Genomic DNA, 26,426 nt, shown 5'->3' on the forward strand with positions numbered 1-26,426 from the left:
TAAAAGCCCTGTGACCCCACAATGAGTTGTTTAAACATCATGCAGTATCAAAAATAGTTCAATGCCATTGAAATAAATCTGAACAAAAAAAATTCAAAAATATATAGCCGTTCAAAACCCCGTCAAGGGGCAAGCCTTTGTTTCCTTGAGCAAGGACTTTTACACTTATTGCTCAGTACTGGTTGGTTGCAGGACAGATTTGAAAGTGTGTCTTTAAGCTTGTAGCTTCCCACACAATCAAACTAAAATAAATTCTGTATAAACCAAAAATATATACAAAGTACATGTAATTTATTTCAATGAAAAACCATGATTTTTTGTGTCTTATAAAAAACCCTATCATATTCATCATATTTGTATCAAATGTACATAAACCATTTGTCTCGTCAGAACATTAACTATTTATTTAGCATATCAAATTGTCAGTAGCACTACACTTTCCCTGATTGGTAAGTACAGTAGGGTTGCCCAACGGATTAGTCACTGGGACGGGTCGGGTGTCAGAATGTAGAATCAAGAAGCTTTTTTTTTAATAACTTCATTCGGATCTTAGATTTTAACACCAATGACTTCGACTGAAAACTACAATAAATAATTTAGCAGATTTCATTAAATGCCTTCCATCAGTACTTTAAGTACTTTGATCACCAACATATGAGCCGCGTCACGACAAAACCAACATAGTGGGTTTGCAACCAGCATAGATCCAGACCAGCCTGCGCATCCGCACAGTGACTGATCAGGATCCATGCTGTTCGCTTACCAACTTTATAACTGACAGCAAACAGCATGGATCCTGATCTGACTGCGCGGATGCGCAGGCTGGTCTGGATCCATGCTGGTGGCAAACGCACTATGTTGGTTTTGTCGTGACGCGGCTCAAATGTATATAATCAATAAAAATATAATTTACAAGATGGTTATTTGTTATCTTATAAAATCTCCATCCAAAAACAAAGCTTAATCACGGTTATTATTATGACAAATCATCTTATAAATTACCACAATTTGACTACAAATCAGTCTACATGTTCGACTGCTGGAGTACAGTAAATTCTCTTGATTTTGCCACATTTAAGGACAATTTCTTACGGTTCATAAAATGTGAAGAAAAAGGTATTTATTGATTGAAAAAATACCTAAATTAGTTGAAAATATTACCATGATTCCTCATTAAGCAGATGTGTATTAATTGCAGTTCTGAAGATATTTTACTCAAACATGGCCTACCTACTTTGACTACAACCATCTACTAAGCTTCACTATTGGTCTCTAATGAATAGACATAGATTTTTGATAAGATCTATAATAAACAGTTCTAAATGACTCTCTATTTCAGGTAAAGCATTGATAAAAAGCTTGTAAAAATTATCGCTAAACCCCTACTTAAAGTACAAAATATTCAGTTTGCTCCTTCAACCTTGTCAAAGCTTAATATAAGATGTTAATTTGAAAAGAACAAATTTGGTTGAACATTGTATAAATTTTGGACAAATATCATTAAATTTTATCTAAAACACTTCCAACATTGATCAAATTTTAACTATGATTTTTACACATATTTTTTTTCTTCATTTTTCTCCCTCATATTCAATGCATAAATGTTATTTTCCATTAATATTTGGTTCTGTATTATATTAGCCATTTCATTGCTGCATCATAGGGGTGTGGATCGTCGGATAAGTGACGGTCCGATCCGAACCACGATTCAGCACTTACGATTCACAAATCGAACCAGAAATCTTTTGTTATCAAAATACCCATAAAACATGTACATTAGTTATAAAAACATGTTTATTAAAAAAACAAAAAAAACAATACTAAACATTAAACATATAAACTAGGTTTATGTTTTTATTCTTTGGAAGAGTAATTTTGTTTTGTTTATTTGAAACCAATTACTTCCTAGCTCAGCATCATGGTACGTGGTCTTTAACCGGCAAAGTGTATTTAGTTAAACTTCATAATATTATTATCATATAATTTAAACTCAAATAGTATTTTTCTCGATTTTAAGAGTGTGAGAAACAGTGAATTTATATAACAAAGTTAAATCGCGATCCACGATCTCTGGGCTTACGAATATTCAAACTTGATTTTTCACTTTGATTCGTGATTATCCGAGTACTCGGATACTCGCCCCAGCCCTACTGCATCATAGGAACAGTCTAGTCAGTGTTTCAATGTTATATTGTCTGGTCATTTATAGCCTGTTTCAAAGTCAAGAGAAGTGATATTTTAACAATTAAGAACATAGTGGCCATCCATATCCACATCCATATTGGGAGGATACAATTCCCAAGGAGGATACAATTTCTAGGAGGATACAATCCCAGGGAGGATACAATCCCCAGGAGGATACAATCCCCTGAAGGATACAATCCCTGGTAGGATACAATCCCCTGGAGGATACAATCCCCAGGAGGATACAATCCCTGGAGGATACAATGCCCCAGGAGTCGGGATGATAAATCCCCGTGAGAACACAATCCCTCGGGAGTATAATCCCCAGGAGGATACAATCCCAAGGAGTATATAATCCTCCGGGAGAAAACAATCCCTGTGGGGATAAGTCCCTTGAAGGATAAAATCCTCACTAAATCCCTGGTTCTTAAAAAATATATATGAAGTATTACTTGTACATCTTCTATGGACTTTTATATCCCATTCTAAAGGTCATTTATATGAGACAATGTGTATGTTAACAAATTAATGTCGCAAAAAATAGATCTCTTGTTGATGAATAAATACTCTAAAACTTGCTAACTACTATTTAAAACCCTGTAAACTGCATGTCATTTAACAATTAATTCAGTCTATATTGGCTGTTTACCATTAAATTTTCATGACATAATCAACACTGGCTCTGTACTTGTTGGATAATCTACCTGCAGTAAAACAGAAAATTGATTTTTTTGTCAGTTTCTAAATGGTGTCTGTAAAGGCTGTACATGCAATCAGCAAAGGCATCCACTTCCTGCCCTCGCAAGAAATGATACAACATGTTGCAATAAATCACACAATGATTGGAAGTAACAAGTGCTTGCACTCACAATTACCTATACATGTACATGTTGAATGAAATAGACTCATAATAAACAATACAATGATTTTGTTTACCCACTATGACAAACGTTTATATATTTGCAGATTTACAGAGTTTGATTTCCCCATCCCCCCTTTTTTTTTAAATCGACGCTGTATGAATTGCACATATAATGGTGACAAAAACCTTTAAATGATTATTATATACTCATAATTAAAGCAGCAGTGTCATTTGCCAGCTCCACGTAACAATTAACTTTATTTTCAAAGTAAATTCTCATTTTACCCCTTCCCCCTCAATGATCTTAAAAATGGACCTATCCACTTCAAAAGCTATCTATTATTTTCAGGGAAATTTTCAAAATAATATCTTGACAAAGAACTATAACTGATCACATGGGTGTAAAATTCAGTTGCTGTCCGGAGTGTAAGCATTAAAACTTCTAAAATTTCTAGTAATGTGTACAATAATTTGAAGCATATATTCAGACATTATAAAATTGATGGAGATTGGGTCGCCAGGCAAGGTCAAGGGATATGGTTACATACATATCAGTGATTTTTCACTTTATATCAGAATAAACACACTGGTCTAGAAAATGAAATTTTCTATAAAATCATGCAGTTTTCCAACAAATCTAAACACCCACTTCTTTACTTTCCAATTTAGCAGTTTTAAGGATAATTTTCCTTAAATGAGGCCTCTTCCCAATTAAGTGAGCAAAACCACTACATATATTTACATGTATGTATGAAATTCTACTGAATTATTGTCATACAATCTACGTGAAAGCAACCAGGCAAAAACAGGAAAGAAATCTAAATTAATAAAGACAAACATTAAAGTGAAAATCAATATAGAATAGGATCAATAACTGAACCAGCGTTTGGAATATTCTTTGCAAGCACTTATAACCAAGTTTTCTGACATATAATTAGATCCAACTTCATTGTCTTAATCTCTAATAAAAAGGGCATTATGTTGTGACCTTATACATGTATGTTTGATCAGTGTCATTTTCTAGTTTTCTATAAGATTATGAATTATATTAAATCCTCTTTCAACTTAGAGGGACACACTAACTGAGCTTTTTTGACTTGCCAGGACTCTGGAAATATTTTTCCGAGATTTGTATACTTGATGAAGGTTTTATTGGATCTGCATTAACCTTTTGGTCATTCCCTCACCCTATTCTTTCAAAATAATAATTTTTATTGTGCAAAAAGGCCTAAATTCAGCTGAGAGTTGCACAAAAAAAATGATTCTCAATTTAATAGAATTGATGCCAAAAAAAATTTAAACCCCCCAAAAATCCCAACGGCATAAGATATCCGAAATCATATGCATGCACTGGTCACATGATTATTATCAGTTGCTGCAAACAGTTAAAGGGATATATACAAAATAGACTGCTATTCTTAAGATTCAGACTGAATTAATTTTAGAAGAAAAACCAAAGAAAAACGGAAAAGGTAGTAATTATTCTGACAATAATAGCAATTTGGGAGTAACACTTTCACCATTAATGTAGGGGTTTTCAAACAATTTCAGCTGTGGGTTGATCAATAACAATCTCCACTGGAACTTAGTCAAATGGTTAAGTTATTCTTTACTATGGTTATCAATTTGAATTGGCAAATCCAAAAATGGCAATGATCTAAGGATACACTTTTTAATGCATGACAATTGCAGGGTAGACATATCAGTAATGGTATTTTTATAATTTCATATACTTATACTAAATCCATCATATGTTGAGTCAGGTAAGCTTAACAACATTTTTCAGAACAACTTTTATCACATGATATTGAAGTCCAAAAAACTTAAAACAAAGCAACCAAGAGTAATATTCAACATGTACAGAAAATATGTAATGGTTAAACTATATACTGTGCTTCTCTCAGTTCACGGTACTCAGGGCCAGGGTCCAGGCTGGAGGGGGATTTTGCATGATTTTCAAATATTTTTCATTCAAGGAGGAATTTCAACAAGAAAATTAATTCATTAGAAACAAGCAAAAATAAAATTCAGTTTACAAATTTATCAACAATAAGCTGCTGTCATGAAATATTTTGGTTGTTTCCAATGAAATTGAATACATCTTTGATACTTTACTTAAAACATGATTTCAGATCTGTTGCTGTTAAGTAACATTTTCGAGAGGGAATTTCTCGGTTTTAGGGGGAAAAAAAAACACTTCTTTAATGGGGGAATGGGGCCCATATTCGGCCTCAAATTTTACCAAACGAGAGCCCTGGTACTTAATGCTTTGAAGTAAGAAAGAAAACAAACAATGAACTTACTGTACAAAAAATGTTATAAGCTGTAACATTTTGGTACTTAATTCTGTATGACACAAGGAAACAACAACATGTTTAATCAAAATTAAATTCAATGGTCAAGGCCTATATCATATATAGGTCAATCATTTTGAAAACAGTATGCCACCATTTAAATTGTGATAAATGGTGTTACACTCTAGTTTATTCATGCTTCATTTAAAATTACTAATGTTATTTTACCTAATTTTGAATATTAAAATTATCTTTACTTTGTAACTCAAAATAACTTTTATCCTACAAATTAGAACATTATTTAGAAAATGATGATTTTTCAGACGTATGCACATATTTTAATGGACTATAGGTATTGTGGTTTTATGTAGAAATAAGTAAAACGTTGATCTGTTAATTTTACATAAAAATCTACAGATTTAAAATATTTTTGCACTAAAACTTTGTTGTTAAAACAAATATGTGTATGACTTAATTGAATATGTTAATTTTGACCAATTTTAACACTATAATTAACATGAAAATATGCCATTTCTGTGAAATAAGCGTTGAGGTGAAATTGGTGATTTTGGGATACATGTACCTTAGGAAACAACCAGCATCATGGTAAAACTGTATTTTCTTCAAAATCCCTGAAACCTGATCATGACATAATTCCAAATTCAAAGCAGAGCAAATCCTGAATACAGATACTCAGAAGGGAATTGGATAACAAAAAACCTTTTGTTCCATGGATAACTGAGACAAAAACAAAAGCATGATGTAATCAATTATGTGCCTATATAAATCACCAGTGACAACTGTCAGTAGCTAGATGCAGAACTAGCCAGATGCATTCTTTATGTTCATTCTGAAATACAATACAAAGTTACCACATTTACGTGAATTATTTAGTATTATGAAGATAAGCTTGGGAGCTGTGCTCAGCTCATGTTAACATGCGGTTGTCATAACTTGATTATGCTTATAATTAAAAGGAAAAAGACAAAACATGACTGTATCTATAGAAAATAGCATTATGTTTCTACCAAACGTGATTTATTATTGTAAAATGAATAACAAGAAAAAGATATTATTTCAGTTTGAAGAAAAACTTAGCGATCAGATTATCCTGTATGTAAATTCCAAACATTGAGCTAAAAATTATTACGATATGCCTATCAAAACGACCTTTCAGTCAATAATAATTGTCTTTCAAGTCGGTGAAAATTCATTGATGTGGCGGCATGGCCGAGTAGTTAATGCATCAGACTAGTAATATAATGATTGCTAGCCGTATGGGTTCAAACACCGTCAGGGGCAAGTCGCTGTTTACTTGAGCAAGAAACTTTACACTCCTTGCTCAGTACTGGTTGGTTCCAGGAACGGATTCGAAAGTGTGTCTATAAGCTTATAGCTTCCTACACAATCAAACTAAAATAAATTCACATCGTAGTGAGGAATTGTATTCTTTCTTAATTGGCCCCCTTTAAGGCTTTTCACTCTTTTATTAAATTCAAATTAACATCCCTGGTGTTCACGTGTAACTTTACACTCATTGCCTTAAATTCAGGTTGGTTTCAGTAATGGAATTTCAAGATTCAAAAGTGTCTATAAGCTTCCAAACACAACCATACTAAAATGTAAAATGAATTATAAATAAACTTAAAAAAGAATAATTAAATATTCTCTTTGGCATGCCCAATATCTGTACAGGAAGCATGCATACATAAATTGGCTACAAATTAAACATTCATGAACACTACAGGACAATATGAGACAAGTTACACAACATTAATTTTGTCAGGCGATTGAATAACAATATCATTTCTTCTCTTGTTTAAAAACCCCTGTGGAATTAGGCAGGAAGAACGCAATACTGTTGGAAACATAACGCTCTTTTTAATTAATAGTTTTGTTAGACAGATAATGTTATTACAATTGTAATAGTGGCACTGGAGTATGTAATTGAATTGACCAGGAACAAACAGAACCAGGAAATGTGCATTACATCATAACTGGATTTTAGAACATTTAATTGTAGGCAATATTAGTCGAATTCATAAAGTACTTACATGTAGAGGTGAGTTTGCAATAGCTAACTCATTCTTATTTTATCATTTTGTATTAATGTGAATGATAGTTAGCATTAAATTAGAAATTTTTACATGTGACTGGTCACCCTGAACGTTTCAATGTATAAAAGTCTAAGTTCCTTATAATGACGGAGGTGAGATGAAAATTGATAATTGCATTACGGTCTTCTATACAGCAATCTTAAAACCTTCAGAGATGCTATTTGGAACTCTGCAAAATCTTTTTTTCCCCTCGAAGTGGGTTTTTCCGATCTAACAAGCTTTTACCATTAGCTTCATGGGGGCACATAACCATTCACAAAAGACAGTTATGAATCAGGGCATTGCGGCACACGTATATTATTGATATATTTACTAGGTTGTTACTGTAAAGGCTTTTTTTTGTATCTTGAGGTAAGATGGGAAAAACACACATTTACCAAGTGCCAAAGAATCTTTATTAACGGAACCATAACACAATTAAAATCTTTTACTTACATTGTTTGAATAACAAGAGCTGTCTGTAGGACAGCATGCTCGACTATTCTAAGTGCTTGATAGTAAAAGAGCCTTGATATTGTTAAATTTTTTAAGTTCACAAAAGGGCTAATTTCTTTTTTATAAATTCATGTTATAGGCCTTAGAGAGAGTCTAATTATACAGAATTGGCTTGACTATTCGGAAGGTAATGTCACAAGGGTTTTTTATCGAGTATAATAATACTAATTACCTATGAATACATAAATTTGACAAAAAAGGTACAAAGGTTTGTTATTAAGATGTTTTATCAAGTAAATCACTGCTTTATTATTATGAATGCATAAAATTGTCCCAAAAAAGGCACAAACCCTTCAGTAGTTATTGAGATAACAGCTTACAAGCAAAACTGTACCATGAATTTCTAAGTTGAAAAAGGGGAGAAAAATCAGCCTAAATGCAAGATAGAATTATGGATCTTTGTCAGTGACCTACAATTATGACCCTAAATGCATATGTGAAGTTTTAAATAAATGTCTTTAATAGTTATTGAGATATGTAAAACTTGCATGTAAATATTAACCAAGAAACTAAGTAGAAAAGGGATATAAATCAGCCTTAATGCAAGATAGAGTTATGAACTTGGTCAGTGACATACAATTATGACCCTCCAATTATGACCCTAAGTGCATGTGTAAAGTTTCAAGTAAATATCTCTTGAAGACCGTTAACCTTTAACCAAAAATTTCTAAGTTTCAAAGGGCAAATAATTCTGCAAATATTGCAGACAGTTATGCAATTTTGCAAAACTGATGTACATTGTTACCTTAAATAAGTATTTTAAATTTCAATTGAATATCTCAAGCAATAATTGAGATATTTGACTTTACAAAAAAAACTTTAACCAAAATTTCTAAGTTCCAAAGGGGCATAAATTCTGTCAATATGGTAGGCAGAGTTATCCAACTTGTCAATCTGATGTACATTGTTACTATAAATAAGTATTGTAAGTTTCAATTGAATATCTCAGGCAATAATGAGATATTTGACTTTACAAAAAACTTTAACCAAAATTTCTAAGTTAAAAAGGGGCATAATTCTGTCAATATTGTAGGCAGAGTTATCCAACTTGTCAATCTGATGTACCTTGTTACTATAAATAAGTATTGTAAGTTTCAATTGAATATCTCAAGCAATAATTGAGATATTTGACTTTACAAAAAACTTTAACCAAAATTTCTAAGTTAAAAAGGGGCATAATTCTGTCAATATTGTAGGCAGAGTTATCCAACTTGTCAATCTGATGTACCTTGTTACTATAAATAAGTATTGTAAGTTTCAATTGAATATCTCAAGTAATAATTGAGATATTTGACTTTACAAAAAACTTTAACCAACGCAGACGCCGACGCGGACGCTGACGCCGACGCCGGGGCGACTACAATAGCTCTCATATTCTTCGAATAGTCGAGCTAAAAATTGACCCGAGACTCAATTTTCGGAAGTTTTTCGTTTATCTATTTACAATTAATGCTTAGGGTTTAAATGAAAATATAGTTCTCAATTCTTAAATCAAGTTGGCAGACAGGTTCCCAATGGTAATTACAACAGAGTTGTAGCCATGTAATTGCAACAATGAAATCTTTGACAAACCTTCTTTTGTAGATTTCATAAACATTTTCTTTCCTTAAAAGTTGATATCAATTAATTTCTAGCCTTTTTTTTTTAACAGTATAATTTTGAAAATAATTTATAATTTTCATTTCTTTGATTGTTGTAACATCAAAGAATGATTCGCATGCATAAAAACATAGCAGTCAAGTGTAGCAAAATATACAATTGATTGGCTTTTGTCACACCCACAAAGTACAGGTCATATGGCGACGTTCCAGCTTTACTGGTGGATAAAGACCTCAGGTGCACTAACATGCATTATTTTAGGCACAAACGGGCATCTGGGTTGAACCACCAACCTTCTGTAAGCTGGCTGGACAGCTTCCGCGCATGAAAGAATCAAAATTCCCTGTCAGGATTCGAACCCACAGCCGTGAGGGGCAAAATTATTGAATATAGGGTTATGTCAACATTGATATTTATGAAAACATTGCCAAAACCACATTTGGTTAACTCCAGCAAAATTACAAAATATCATACACAGGTATGTTAACATTGGTATCACAAAAATGAGCCTGATATTAATTTTGTTGGTACATTCAAGTCACTCCTACATGAAAGTGTAATAATATGAATTATTGATACACCAAAAGTTGATTACGTTTTTGTAGGATAGACTCCGTATTAATTACATATAAGAATATTTTGGGTTTTCCCCAGCTAATCAGGAAGTACAAACAACTTTTACAGTTACACCTTCGAAAATAAGCGCAACAGGTTTTCTAAGTGAACAACAGTGCACCATGAAGTTTATTTGTACTGGAGTGGGGTGGGGGTGGGGAGTGAAAGGTGTTAGCTCAAAAAAACCAGAGTATGGCAAGTTCTGGATAACAACTACATGTATTGTTTGAACTTTTGCCCGATATTATAATTACAGGACATACTTGTCATTTCTCACATAAGAATATTCCACTGAACCATGTGACCTATCTAATTGTTATCATTCCAAAAAGTCATAACAATTAAGAGACTGCTTGTTTTTGCTCCATTATTCTTTGCTAGGAAGCTACCAAGCAAAGGGTAGTGGAGCGACAGTTAGAATATGATTTAAATGAGATTGAGTAACATTAACACTGGAAATTTAGGAGAGAAGCAAAATATTCTCCCAACCCTAAGAATAGGGAGAAGTTATTTACTTCTGTGAGGAGTGATACTAATAGCAGGTCTCCATCAGCATACTGCATTCTTAACATAATTGTCACTGTATTTACCCTTTACCCCGCTAAATACCTTAAATGGACCTGTCCAAAACCATTCATGATTTTAAGGGAAAATATCAAAATCTGAACTGAATAGCAAATAGTGCAGACCTTGATCAGATGGCACAGAAATAATTTAACCTTACAACTTTTCCATGGTTGACATACATGTATTTACAAAAGATGTTATAGGGAACTCGGCAAATATGGGTTTTTTCAAGCTAATCTGTAGGACTGGTACAAACAATCTTTTACTGTTATATATTCATGGTGCATTGTAACGCATCACAATAGATTAGACACCCTGGGTTGGGCTTATTTTCGTTGCTGTAACTGTAAAAGTTTGTTTGTGCCTACGGATTAGCTGGAAAACCCCAAAATATTCTTAATTCTCTTAAGTCTATTATTGACACCTTAACTTTTGTTTTTGTTTTGGGTTTTACCGAACGGGCACCTGAGCTAAGAACCACCGACGTTCCGTAAGCTAGCTGGATAGCTTCCTCACATGAAAGAATCCAAAGTCCCTGTCGGGATTCGAACCCACAGTGGTGAGGGGCAAGTGGTTTGAAGTCAACGACCTTAACCACTCGGCCACGGACGCCCCGACACCTCAACTAGTCACATTTTACTCACAAGTGACAAGTGACCTAGAATTATCTTCATCATCCCTTAAAGTGCCAATTATAATAGTCTTGAACTGTTGGAGAACATCCCTCCTACCATGTGGAGTCACATCATCAACATTTGGGTTATTGTGAATTCAACAGAGACAAGTAATATCATACATATATCAAATAAGATACATAAAAGTAAAAAATTAAAAATCAATTACAATTTAATAAATGTAACTTCTATAATTTTTCTGCTCTTTTTCTGTCTATACAATTCAAGTCCCAGTATTGCTTGTCTTTTGTTTGTGATAATTAAGTCACCTTTTTCTTTCTTTGCATTGAGTTTAAATTTAATTAAGATGGCCTTTAATACTGGTTTGACAGTACTACAATGTAAAATATTATCACTGGTTAGACAGTACTACAATTTAAAATTTTTCACTGGTTTGACAGTTCTACTATGTAAATAATTATCACTGGTTTGACAGTACTACAATGTAAACAATTATCACTGGTTTGACAGTACTACAATGTAAATAATTATCACTGGTTTGACAGTACTACAATGTAAATAATTATTACTGGTTTGACAGAACTACAATTAAAAAAATTTCACTGGTTTGTCAGTACTAAAATGTAAATAATTATCACTGGTTTGACAGTACTACAATGTAAACAATTATCACTGGTTGTACAGTAATACAATGTAAATAATTATTACTGGTTTGACAGCACTACAGTGTAAATAATTATTACTGGTTTGACAGTACTACCAGGCCTCGACATTAGCAGTGGTCCATTGGTCTGAGACCACCTGATTTTGGCAAGGACCACCTAATTTTACAGGCAACTGGTCCGTTGGACCACTTGAATTTTCCAAATGGTGCAGGGCTCATCTGGGAGAATAGTTATTTGGTCGAAAAACATGTTCCATAATTGTTGTTTAAAACCATTTCTCCGATGTACAGGTATATGTTCATTCATCTCATTAGTTCAAAAAGATCCTAAGACATCCATAACTTTTTATTAACTCGCTAACAGTGTACTTAAAAAAGTAGAAAATTCTTTTAATAATTAAAGTATAGAATTCATTCAAATGTCTCTAGTAATGCAATGAATTTATAACATTGTATCACTATGGGGTATGGGATAAACACATGAATAATGGTGCAAACAAAGGCAAAGGAAAAATTAAATATCTTGTAATCTTTGGCTACTTTTTTAAACGTCCAGAGATTCATTTTTTTCTTATTTAAAGTACTTTAAAAATTTATAAATCAACAAACAAGCATGTATTATAAATCTGTGAGGAAGATAAGCTCAATTATAATGTAGGAATTTTACTGTGTATCATTAATATTTCATTGTTTCAAAGACAAGAATATAATAACTTAATAGTTTAATTAAAAATGGTAATCTATAAAAAGCAATTATTATTCTTATACGATGTACCAGGAAACAGCGATGAGTATTTGAATAACAGTTAGGAAATAAGTCATTTACAAATGCTTACTTGAGTTGCGGAAGAAGTCATTTAACCGAAGTATGAGTACTGTCATGTATTTTTCAATGAGATAATAACTACTAAATAGGATTTCAATGACTTACTATCTGATTAGATTGAAATAGAAAAAAATACATGTTTTCTTCAGTTGTTATAAATCTAATAATAAATATGTCTCTGTCACCAATTTTCAGTGTAGTTCTTCTAAATCTGAAGTTTCCTTAAAAACAAATGAGTAAAAAGAGATGGACCACCTGTGTTGAGAAAGGACCACCTGAATTTTTGATCCAGTGGTCCGGCATATACCACCTGCTAAAAAAATAAGTGCCGAGACCTGACTACAATGTAAACAATTATCACTGGTTTGACAGTACTATAATGTTAACAATTATGACTGGTCTGACAGTACTACAATGTAAACCATTATCATTGGTTTGATAGTACTACAATGTAAATAATTATAACTGGTTTGACAGTACTACAATGAAAATAATTATCACTGGTTTGACTGTACTACAATGTAAACAATTCTCATTGGTTTGATAGTACTACAATTTTAACAATTATATCTGGTTTGACAGTACTACAATGTAAACAATTATCATTGGTTTGATAGTACTACAATGTAAACAATTATATCTGGTTTGACAGTACTACAATGTAAATAATACAGTACTACAATATAAATAATTATTACTGCTTTAACAGTACAACTGGTTTGACAGTTACAGTACTACAATTCAAATAATTTGCTATCAAATATTGCCTAATTGCAGGATTTATACACCAGAATGGAGCCATTGTCTATGCCATGAAAGGACAACAAATAAATGAAAATCTATTCACATTAAATAAAATTCGTCTAACAATTTTAAGCCCATCAAAAATCAGCATCTCCTTCCGGAGTTATAGAAATAATGCGCCACACGTACACAGCAGCCAAATTTCCAATTTATCTTTCTATGGAATAGAAATCTCTGCCTATATTGTCAAATCAATCAGTTAAAAAAAGACGTAATTTTCAGTCCATGGTGTAGTATCATCACAATAATTTACAGCATTTTTTTCTCTCTACTTTGGGATTGGTGCCGGTAGCAAACTGATTGGGGAAAAAATGTGTTATTTTGTCTTAAATTGGGGAAAAAAAAATGCATTCTTCAGCTACAAATAAGATTAGTCATCATGAATAAAGATAGCTTACAGCTTCCATTGTCCAGGTAGTATTATTGAGTGGTGATTTATGTTGAATCTAAATGAATTTTCAGAGAAATCACTTGGCATTGTGGGAATTTTGAACAGTCATTTTGGGAATTAAAACATTAGAAATTGGGAATTTTAATGTCTATTTTCTATTGGTTACAGTACCCTTACAGGGTAATAGTTATATACAGAAAAAAACACTGTAACAATTTATGTTGATTGTGATTGGTTAATAATTATTATATCTAGCTGAATTTTTACGGTTGAATTTTTTTTTTTCATACAAGGTGGTTTCTTTTTGACTTATTCATTTATTTGGCTTATAAATTATTGCTTAATTACAAAATCAGTCATAAAATAGGGATTAAAATTTACAAGAAAGTCAGGCTATTAGTAACAAAGCAACACTTTTTACTGTAAATTCGGGAGCTTTTACCAGCCTGAGAGGAATTGTACAAGCCTTTTTCTGCCAGGCTAATGCTTATTATGACCGAATGTAAGATCAAGCCATCCTGTAGTATATATACCATACTAGATACAGAAAATAATTTGAATTGTATTATCCTTTATATACTAAAATGACCTCAAATAAATGCTTGCATCCCTAAATTTTGATACTGAATTGGCCAATTATTTTGCATAGGTAAATACAATGTTATATAAAATTTCCCAGTAACCAAGACTTAGTGCACACTAAATTCTTTTCCAAATGACTAATATTAACAGTGGTTTAAAACTATCTTTTCCATAGATGTTATCCAGCCCTCTGAAAATGTCGGGTTTTCCAAGCTAAATTCCCCAGTACAAATGAATCCTAAGAGCTTCAGGATGCACTACCATTCACAATTGATTAGTTAAAGTGTTGCGCTTATTTTCAAAGCTGTAACTGTAAAAGTTTGTTTGTTACCCCCTCATTAGCAGGGAAAAGCAAAAATAATTTCTTAATTCCATAAGAAGTCTATTCTTTTAGCCTAAGACAAAAATAATTCAAAAGTTCATAAGGATATAATATAGTTTATCAATATTATAGTTACGAAATAGAATACTTTTAAAAACAAATGCCAAATACTAAATCTTAGGTCATATTCATGATTCCTTTAAATTCCTGGGTCAATTTCAAATGACTTATGCCACAAAAAAGTCATGCCAGCTCTATCAAATTAACATTTTTTTGTATTTAAATTACAATTAGTAGTCTTTTATTACAGGTTCAATACCATCAAAAATTAGTTTTATTCTTTTGGTTCAAAACCATTAAATAAAGTTTCTTATTTCAATTTACAATGGTATAATACTGGTCCATTACTTCATATTAATCAGTATTCATAACACTATTAATAAGCATCAAACCTAAAACATATTTTAAAATAAAATGACAATATCAAGCCTTTTACAGTAGAATTTCCAAACCTGAGCCTACAAGAGTGTCAGAATGGTCTTAAGTCGCATACCTGAGAACAATATGATGAACACTTTACCCTATTACCTAGTGGAGTGAGGGATGATAAGCTTCTGTTTAAAATATAGAGTCTAGTCAGACTTTATGGATGTAACTCAATTTTTATATTCTGTCATTGAAATCCCTTAAAATTTGAATGGACTGTTCCAAATTCAAAGCGTCAATTCCATAATTTAAATTCAGGAGGTTAATGATCAAATCTGTGGCCAGCTATAGAACAGTTAAAAAATTCTTTTTCGATTTAATAGTCTCTGAAAGGGTTATATACACACTCAAATGATCATGGTTAGCATTGCAGTCAGTTGATCTTGGTCTGCAGTCAGCTGATTTTAGTCTGCAGTCAGCTAATCTTGGTCTGCAGTCAGCTAATCTTGGCCTACAGTCAGCTGCTATTGGTCTAGAGTCAGTTGATCTTGGCCTACAGTCAGCTGATCTTGGTCTACAGTCAGCTGATCTTGGTCTGCAGTCAGCTGATCTTGGTATACAGTCAGCTGATCTTGGTCTACAGTCAGCTGATCTTGGTCTACAGTCAGCTGATCTTGGTCTACAGTCAGCTGATATTGGTCTGCAGTCAGTTGATCTTGGTCTACAGTCAGTTGATCTTGGTCTACAGTCAGCTGATCTTGGTCTACAGTCAGCTGATCTTGGTCTGCAGTCAGCTAATCTTGGCCTACAGTCAGCTGATCTTGGTCTACAGTCAGCTGATCTTGGTATACAGTCAGCTGATCTTGGTCTACAGTCAGCTGATATTGGTCTGCAGTCAGTTGATCTTGGTCTACAGTCAGTTAATCTTGGTCTGCAGTCAGTTGATATTGGTATGCAGTCAGTTGATCTTGGTCTGCAGTCAGTTGATCTTGGTCTACAGTCAGTTGATCTTGGTCTACAGTCAGCTGATCTTGGTCTACAGTCAGCTGATCTTGGTCTGCAGTCAGCTGATCTTGGTCTACAGTCAGCTGATCTTTGTCTACAGTCAGCTGATCTTGGTCTACAGTCAGCTGATCTTGGTCTACAGTCAGCTGATCTTGGTCTACAGTCAGCTGATCTTGGTCTACAGTCAGCTGATCTTGGTCTGCAGTCAGCTGATCTTGGTCTACAGTCAGCTGATCTTGGTCTACAGTCAGCTGATCTTGGTCTGCAGTCAGCTGATCTTGGTCTACAGTCAACTGATCTTGGTCTACAGTCAGCTGATCTTTGTCCAGTCAGGTGATCTTGGTCTACAGTCAGCTAATCTTGGTCTGCAGTCAGCTGATTTTGGACAACAGTCAGCTGATCTTGGTCTACAGTCGGCTGATCTTGGTCTACAGTCATCTAACATTGGACTACAGTCAGCTGATCTTTCTTTGCAGTCAGCTAATCTTGGTCAACAGTCAGCTGATCTTGGTCTGCAGTCAGCTGATCTTGGACTACAGTCAGCTGATCTTGGTCTACATTCAGTTGATCTTTGTCCAGTCAGCTGATCTTGGTCTACAGTCAGCTGATCTTTGTCTGCAGTCAGCTAATCTTTGTCTGCAGTCAGCTGATCTTGGTCTACAGTCAGCTGATTTTGGTCTACAGTCAGCTGATCTTTGTCTGCAGTCAGCTGATCTTGGTCTACAGTCAGCTGATTTTGGTCTACAGCCAGCTGATCTTTGTCCAGTCAGCTGATCTTGGTCTACAGTCAGCTGATCTTGGTCTGCAGTCAGCTGATCTTGGACTACAGTCAGGTGATCTTGGTCTACAGTCAGGTGATCTTGGTCTACAGTCAGCTGATATTGGACTACAGTCAGCTGATCTTGGTCTGCAGTCAGCTGATCTTGGTCGTCTACAGTCAGCTGATCTTAGTCTATCGTCAGCTAATCTATGACTACAGTCAGCTGATCTTTGTCTGCAGTCAGATGATCTTGGTTTGCAGTCAGCTGATCTTGGTCTGCAATATCTTGATCTACAGTAAGCTGATCTTGGTCTGTCGTCAACTGATCTTGTTCTACAGTCAGTTGATCTTGGTATACAGTCAGTTGATCTTGGTCTACAGTCAGCTGATCTTTGTCTACAGTCAGCTGATCTTGGTCTACAGTCAGTTGATCTTAGTATACAGTCAGTTGCTCTTGGTCTACAGTCAGCTGATCTTTGTCTACAGTCAGCTGATCTTGGTATACAGTCAGTTGATCTTGGTCTACAGTCAGCTGATCTTTGTCTACAGTCAGCTGATCTTTGTCTACAGTCAGTTGATCTTAGTATACAGTCAGGTGATCTTGGTCTACAGTAAGCTGATCTTTGTCTACAGTCAGCTGATCTTGATCTACAGTCAGCTGATCTTTGTCTACAGTCAGTTGATCTTGGTATACAGTCAGTTGATCTTGGTTAACAGTCAGCTGATCTTGGTCTACAGTCAGATGATCTTGGTCTGCATTTAGATGATCTTGGTCTACAGTCAGTTGATCTTGATCTACAGTCAGCTGATCTTGGACTACAGTCAGCTGATCTTGGCCTACAGTCAGCTAATCTTGGTCTACAGTCAGCTGATCTTGGTCTGCATTTAGATGATCTTGGTCTACAGTCAGCTGATCTTGGTCTACAGTCAGCTGATCTTGGACTACAGTCAGCTGATCTTGGTTTACAGTCAGATGATCTTGGTCTACAGTCAGCTGATCTTGGTCTACAGTTAGATGTTCTTGGTCTACAGTCAGTTGATCTTGGTCTACAGTCAGCTGATCTTGGACTACAGTCAGCTGATCTTGGACTACAGTCAGCTGATCTTGGACTACAGTCAGCTGATCTTGGTTTACAGTCAGATGATCTTGGTCTACAGTCAGCTGATCTTGGTCTACAGTTAGATGTTCTTGGTCTACAGTCAGTTGATCTTGGTCTACAGTCAGCTGATCTTGGACTACAGTCAGCTGATCTTGGACTACAGTCAGCTGATCTTGGTCTACAGTCAGTTGTTTTGGTCTACAGTCAGCTGATCTTGGTCTACAGTCAGCTGATCTTGGTCTACAGTTAGATGATCTTGGTCTACAGTCAGTTGATCTTGGTCTACAGTCAGCTGATCTTGGACTACAGTCAGCTGATCTTGGACTACAGTCAGCTGATCTTGGTCTACAGTCAGTTGATCTTGGCCTACATTCAGATGATCTTGGACTACAGTCAGCTGATCTTGGTCTACAGTCAGCTGATCTTAGACTACAGTCAGCTGATCTTGGACTACAGTCAGCTGATCTTGGACTACAGTCAGCTGATCTTGTCTACAGTCAATTTATCTTGGTCTGCAGTCAGCTGATCTTGGTCTACAGTCAGTTGATCTTTGTCTACAATCAGATGATCTTGGACTACAGTCAGCTGATCTTGGTCTACAGTCAGCTGATCTTGGACTACAGTCAGCTGATCTTGGACTACAGTCAGCTGATCTTGGTCTACAGTCAGTTGATCTTGGCCTACATTCAGATGATCTTGGACTACAGTCAGCTGATCTTGGTCTACAGTCAGCTGATCTTGGACTACAGTCAGCTGATCTTGGCCTACATTCAGCTGATCTTGGACTACAGTCAGCTGATCTTTGTCTACAATCAGATGATCTTGGACTACAGTCAGTTGATCTTTGTCTACAATCAGATGATCTTGGTCTACAGTCAGCTGATCTTGGACTACAGTCAGCTGATCTTGGTCTACAGTCAGTTGATCTTGGCCTACATTCAGATGATCTTGGACTACAGTCAGCTGATCTTGGTCTACAGTCAGCTGATCTTGGTCTACAGTCAATTTATCTTGGTCTGCAGTCAGCTGATCTTGGTCTACAGTCAGTTGATCTTTGTCTACAATCAGATGATCTTGGACTACAGTCAGCTGATCTTGGTCTACAGTCAGCTGATCTTGGACTACAGTCAGCTGATCTTGGACTACAGTCAGCTGATCTTGGTCTACAGTCAGTTGATCTTGGCCTACATTCAGATGATCTTGGACTACAGTCAGCTGATCTTGGACTACAGTCAGCTGATCTTGGACTACAGTCAGCTGATCTTGGACTACAGTCAGCTGATCTTGGTCTACAGTCAGTTGATCTTTGTCTACAATCAGATGATCTTGGCCTACATTCAGATGATCTTGGTCTACAGTCAGCTATTCTTGGTCAGCACTGAACCAATGGGTAAAATAGTTGCTGCCAGCAGGCTGTAGGCATAATTATCATATATAAAATGTAACTCTTCCTTTGTGATCTAATTATTGCTAATATAAACTTTTAATATCAAACATGACATTATGCATATTTTCTAACTACATGTACTAGTATATTTTAAATGCCAAAGTCAGACTTAGGAGATAATATTACGATAATAAGCTATATAATCAATAACCCAGGATCTATATTTTGATATAAATACCATATGATACTTACAATATTCCACTTTAATGGCCAGCTGGGGATAATATTTTTCAAAAAGAGGAATAAGGATAAAAGTTATGCTGATTTTTTTCTTAATTTATGTGCTATTTGAATCAGCCATGACCACATATAATGATACTATCCTATACTAGTTGACTATACAGAACTTAAGCTTACAGGTATTTAAACTTGAATGCAGGAAAATTTAAAATAAGGTAGGATACATTTTTTTCTGAATAAATTATATTTTAAGGCAATTCACTAAAATTTCATAAATTGAAATTGCTGTATGTTCAAAAATTCAAAGAAATTTAACAACTGTAACTTAATTTTGCCCTAAGTAAATCTTGTGATTTTAAATTCTTCCTTAAAATTAAATAAACTATATGGAACATCAAATTTGATATAAAACAAACCTAACAGACAGTCACTGTGTTGGATTAACATTCGGTGTCATATCATTCAAAGCATTGATATTAATTGGTTTGCTGGCAATAACACATGTTTTAATAACAAATTTGAAAATTAAAGAATTAATTCTCAACTTTTCTTGTTGCGCTTCTATTTTGACAAAATAAAATCTCAAAACCTTTATACAGAAATGTCTCAATATGAAGGTTTAAGACCCAAAGGAAATTTATTTAATGGAATAATAATCTGGTAGTGTGGTAATGATGCGCAAAGTTTTCCTAACAACCTGTAGCAATAATACCACATAGCAGAAATACAATGGAAAAAAGAACATTGAAAAGAGTACATTGATCTTCAATTAAAGGCACTGCGGTTTAAAAGTCTAAAAACATAACATTTGAATTTCTTACATAAATGAAAATGGTCCAATTATCTGTAAAAAATATTTTCAGTCCCATCATGTAAAAAAACCTCAGGGGAGTCCCTTTAATAGAAAAGTCCTGTAGACACACTTCGCTATTTATATAAAGTGCCATTTTTTTCCAAATTAGACTAGTGATAAACTATTGCCATATTTTCTTTAGATTATTTTTTATCCAATTTACATAATCTATAAGGACTAAAGTAATTTTCCAGTTTCACATTATTTGCCCAGACATATTCTCAAAACTTAAGTGTAAAAAACACTGGAAACCTGTTTTTTTTCTATGCAGCAGATAATGAAAAAAAATCTGTAATAACAACTTACAATGACTCCACTGAGGTTTTAAGACATGACAGGACTTCAAATATTTCTACCAGATTTGTGTGCAATTTGATAAATGTCTGGTGCCAATTTTCAGATCATTCCCTTATACTATGTTTCCAGAGAAATCATTTTTATGGTGCAGTATGACCTAAGAAGGAAAAGTGTTGCAACACTTTTCACGCACTAATCAGGCTATTAAGAATTGCATAAAAAATCATTAACAATTTCTTCTGCAGGGCTTTCGCAACTGGGTGATTTGGGCGTCTTAGTTGCCTAAAGTTTCTGAACTTCGCCAAGCTTGAACATCAAAGCAAAATTGACTTTGCTGCACTTTTTTACTGACCCCATGTAGATATCTCACAGCGCATGTCAATCCTGGCCTCCAGGTGTAGATCAAACTGTATTGGTGACACACAGTTACTGCCAATAATTGACAGCAATTAACACAGTGACATGATATGCAGCTGCATCGGACATCAGAATCTGTCAGAGCATATTTCTTTATTAATCTTTACAGATTTTTCTGTTTTAAGTTCATTTGATCTATGTCACAATTTTAAATTCTATGTTTTTAGACTTTTCACCTCAGTGGAACTCCTTTAAGAAGCGACTTGGTTTATATGATATTGAATATGCACATACAGGGCACCTTAACCACTTGATCATCTCTTAATCTATATTCAATAGGAATTATATATCAGTTTTGTCCCTAGTATGAAATTCATTTTCCTACAAGCTGACAAGATTATAAGATTTGTTCTCATCTAATCACATCATAAGTTATATATAACTATAACCAAGGGATTATTATCAAAGTTGGAGAAAAGCTTATTTTTTATTTCTCATTACAGATGCGATAAACGATAAATTGTACCCAGATGACCTATAATTCACTGATGACCTAATTACCCCTGATGACCTATATATAAAGTCTGATGACCTATTTACAACAATGTCTGTGAAGAGACTGAGTGGCGGGAGTGACCCATTACGTAACGTTCCGTACATTCAGGTAGACCAAGAAGAAGGGACTGGAGACACGCCTGTGCACCGGACAAAAGTGAACACTTTACTGTCCGATGTCACTGATATCTCCGATAATGAAAGCATCAACACATCAAGTAAAGATACAGGGTAGGTATTCATGTTGTGCATGCTTGGCCTACATGTATTTAGTTAGTATGTGTAGTAAAATTGTGCAAAAAAAGTAAAAAATGTTATTTTAGCGAAACCTTGACCTGAGTTGGTGACCTTGACCTTTATACATGTATGTCACCTTACAAGCATCTGTCATATATAACCTTTACAGTAAAAGTACATGTATACAATCATATTAAAAGAAGATCTATTTGGAACAAATTTTTCTTTCTCAACATACATTCCTGTATACATGTGTAAGTTGTCTGTTGAGTTTCCTCTTTCTTTCAACTGGTACAATCTCTTATCCAAAAACCTGTATGTACATGTATATTGATATTATTTCCCTTTTCTCAAACTTGTAATATGAAGGAAGTATTTCTTTCCTACAAAATTGTAAAATTTCAAAAATGAGATAAGAGACATTTTTCCCCAGAGCCATTCCTTTAAAGTTTGAAGTACACTTAAAGGAATATTTGATATTTAAGTTTGTACATTAGTTCCATTAGTAAAATCATTTGCTGCTAATTTTCTTGTTTACCTTAAAGCAGCACGCCTCCAGATTCATGCTAATTTTCATGAAAATTTCGAAAATGTATTAAAAAGTAAAATATTGTGAAGTGAACAAAGAAAATGATTTTCACAATGCAAATAACACTTACAACACATGTTTTTTTTTTACCAATAACTGCTCAAAATATACAAAAATAGCCCTTACTTACGCAGCATTAGTTACTCAATAGAAATATGGTAGAAAATACTGCAAAATTGGTCATAATTCACATTACATAGAAATTATTACTTTTATATTGAATGCTTTAACTTTTCTTAAAATCTCAGTACATTTTTCTCAAGTTTGATTTTCTTGAAATATTTTAGTTCATCTGGAGACATGCAGCTTTAAAAGTATTTTTTTTGTTTTGTTTTTTATGTTCCATCTTTTTCGAAACTATTGCAGTCTTATTTACGCATCTACAAACTCCATCAGAGAAGAAAGAAGGTACAGTACTTCATGTACATTACCAGATTAATATTTAATATGTTTGCCGTTAACCTGGAACTTCTAACATTTTGTATTGGTATTAAAAGCATGCCTATGTTTTATTTATAAATAATTTTTACATACTGTGTTTTTACATACTGTCATATGATGTGTAATGAGTTTGCCATGCCTTATATTTTGAAACAGTCCATTCCAAGTTCTTTCAAAATCAAGTTACCACAAGAACATTGCCCTTGTTATCACAATCTATTAAAAAAATCTTGACAAAAATTCTACGTTAAAAAGGGGTATAACTCCAAAAATATAGCTTTCAGAATTATGCCCCTTGTCTAACAACTATGATAACCATGTGTTCAAAGATTTATGTTGATACCTTTTAAAATGTTTGAATAATGGGTTACAATAAAGTTTTTGCTAGAGGACGTCAATGATGCTGCAGCGATAATAATAGCCTGAAGTTTTTTTCTAAACAGACAAGCTAAAAATAGAGCTAGCACTAGAGTATAAAACCTGGTCAGACAGTGACTACAAGGAACTGCAAAAAGAAAAAGATGGCCTTAGAAGTGATATTTGTGCAACATGCACTTACCTAATTCTGGTGTATACTCTGGATGTACGTGTGATCCTGACATCCAGTTCTGTGCCACCTTCCATGGAGATTCGTTTAGCTTAAAGTCCCAGTCTAAATTGTATTTTTCTTTCAATTCCTCAACAACATCACTTCTCTCAATTTTGAATGTCACATTTTCCCTGGTTTTTGTTACTTTAAAATAGTTTCTCTGTTCCTCGCCCTTCTTATTGTCAATCTCGGGCTGAAGAATCTTGTAAGAAATGTAAAGTATAAACAATATTATAGCAGAGAAAATAATTCTCCGCGGCTTAAGTCTCATAATGCCATTCACAGTCACAATCCACCATCAAATCAAGGGAAGTAATTCATACCGGAACAACTCATATCTTCTTATCTGTCTAACCTCCCTTTATCCAGAAACTGCAAGATAAAAAGATATTTTTCCAATACAATGTTACATACTTTCAGACTCTGGCAGATTCAAATATATCGGGATATTTCCTACTAATCACTGTTTACCATAGATAAATTATTTAAAGTTTAGCATAAGAAGTGCTATTTAAAAAAAAAATATATGCCTGGTCTGGAAATTATAAGTAAACATACATTAAAATGATTAATCCCACTATATGTGATAACTTAATCAATACTATCATTTTTGTTTCTTTGACCTTGGATCTCTACATGTGACCTTCACCTTAGCAAAATGGACCTGAACTTTGCACACAACAATATGTTCACAATGTTGAATATTTGTGACAAGTTTAGTTTATGAATTTAAAAATTTCATCATGGTCAAGTATTTCCTATGACCTATGAATGAAACCTTGACCTTTGACCTAGAGACCTGGCTCATGAGTGAAACACTATGTCTGATAGTGGTGACCATTTGTGTCTTACAAAATTGTTCTGGCCAAAATCATCACTGGTGACCTTAACCATGCATGCATTGACAAGAATTATCTCTCTATCAAAAAATACAAAATTTTCCTTAAATCTTAATATATATTCATACTTTTATCTAACCTTTAACCTCTATAGTATATGTGACCTTGACCTTGGCCACAGGGACCTGAATTTTATGCATTACACTATGCCTCATAAAGGTGAACATTTGCTCTGTTAAATCAAAATCTATCAGTGCATGTAGATGTTTCTTTCATTTTCCTCCTTATTTAACTTTTTACCTTGCCCTATGCCTTTAACTTTTAAGAGACCTGGTTCATGTGTGTGACACAGCTTGCCATATGCCTTTAAAAGACCTTGTTCATGTGTGTGACACAGCTTGCCCTATGCCTTTAAGAGACCTTGTTCATGTGTGTGACACAGCTTGCCCTATGCCTTTAATAGACCTTGTTCATGTGTGTGACACAGCTTGCCATATGCCTTTAAGAGACCTTGTTCATGTGTGTGACACAGCTTGCCATATGCCTTTAAGAGACCTTGTTCATGTGTGTGACACAGTTTGCCCTATGCCTTTAAGAGACCTTGTTCATGTGTGTGACACAGCTTGCCCTATGCCTTTAAGAGACCTTGTTCATGTGTGTGACACAGCTTACCCTATGCCTTTAAGAGACCTTGTTCATGTGTGTGACACAGCTTGCCATATGCCTTAAAGGAGACCTTGTTCATGTGTGTGACACAGCTTGCCCTATGCCTTTAGGAGACCTTGTTCATGTGTGTGACACAGTTTGCCCTATGCCTTTAAGAGACTTTATTCATGTGTGTGACACAGTTTGCCCTATGCCTTTAAGAGACCTTGTTCATATGTGTGACACAGCTTGCCATATGCCTTTAAGAGACCTTGTTCATGTGTGTGACACAGCTTGCCCTATGCCTTTAAGAGACCTTGTTCATGTGTGTGACACAGCTTGCCCTATGCCTTTAAGAGACCTTGTTCATGTGTGTGACACAGCTTGCCCTATGCCTTAAAGAGACCTTGTTCATGTGTGTGACACAGCTTGTCATCATTTGTGTGACACAGCTTGCCAATGCCTTAAGAGACCTTGTTCATGTGTGTGACACAGCTTGCCTATGCCTTTAAGAGACCTTGTTCATGTGTGTGACACAGCTTGCCCTATGCCTTTAAGAGACCTTGTTCATGTGTGTGACACAGCTTGCCATATGCCTTTAAGAGACCTTGTTCATGTGTGTGACACAGCAACTGAACATTTGTATCCAGAATTACCTAAATCTCACTGCGCATATAAAAAGATACACATATGTATGCTCATGGCAAAACTGGAAGATGTGCAATTCTCTTTGTCTTTTTAACAAATCTGAATGTCTGAATAATATCCCCTCTTAATCTATGATGAGTTAGACCAGGTATATATATACGTACCTGGTTAGACTTGGCAGTTTAAGTTTTTTCAAATGGTTAATGTATGATAGATCTTTCAATAATGGAACAAGTTTTGTTGCTCTTTGTTGAAGTTTTTCTTGACTTAATATGTCTTTAATTAAATATGGTTTTCACACAACATTTGCAATTCAATAAAAGCTGAATATGACGTGCCAAAGCTTTATTTTTGTGCTGGGTTAGAATCTCGTAGAGCGTAGTATAATTAGTTGAACTACTGACTTCCCATAACAGTTGCATGCTAAAAAAAAATCTGAAAGCTATATTATTTTTAACAGGTAAGTTTACCAAACAATTAACCTTACGAATACTTAACTAG

The 26,426-nt window shown here is 34.4% G+C and overlaps 1 protein-coding gene across 1 annotated transcript in view; it reads left to right on the forward strand.

Annotated features, from left to right (window-relative positions):
- The first annotated feature begins 21,888 nt into the window (after window positions 1–21,888).
- Window positions 21,889–26,426, forward strand: part of LOC132736955 (potassium channel subfamily T member 2-like) — a 50,852-nt gene continuing 46,314 nt past the window's right edge. Inside the window, exon 1 of the mRNA XM_060724179.1 lies at window positions 21,889–22,168. Within this exon, the coding sequence (XP_060580162.1) occupies window positions 21,987–22,168 (182 nt within the window). The 5' untranslated portion in view covers window positions 21,889–21,986. The remainder of the gene's footprint in view (window positions 22,169–26,426) is intronic.

Source organism: Ruditapes philippinarum, unplaced genomic scaffold (genome assembly GCF_026571515.1).
Source record: "Ruditapes philippinarum isolate M1 unplaced genomic scaffold, ASM2657151v2 ctg3063_1_1_1_1, whole genome shotgun sequence".
NCBI classification, from domain to species: domain Eukaryota; kingdom Metazoa; phylum Mollusca; class Bivalvia; order Venerida; family Veneridae; genus Ruditapes; species Ruditapes philippinarum.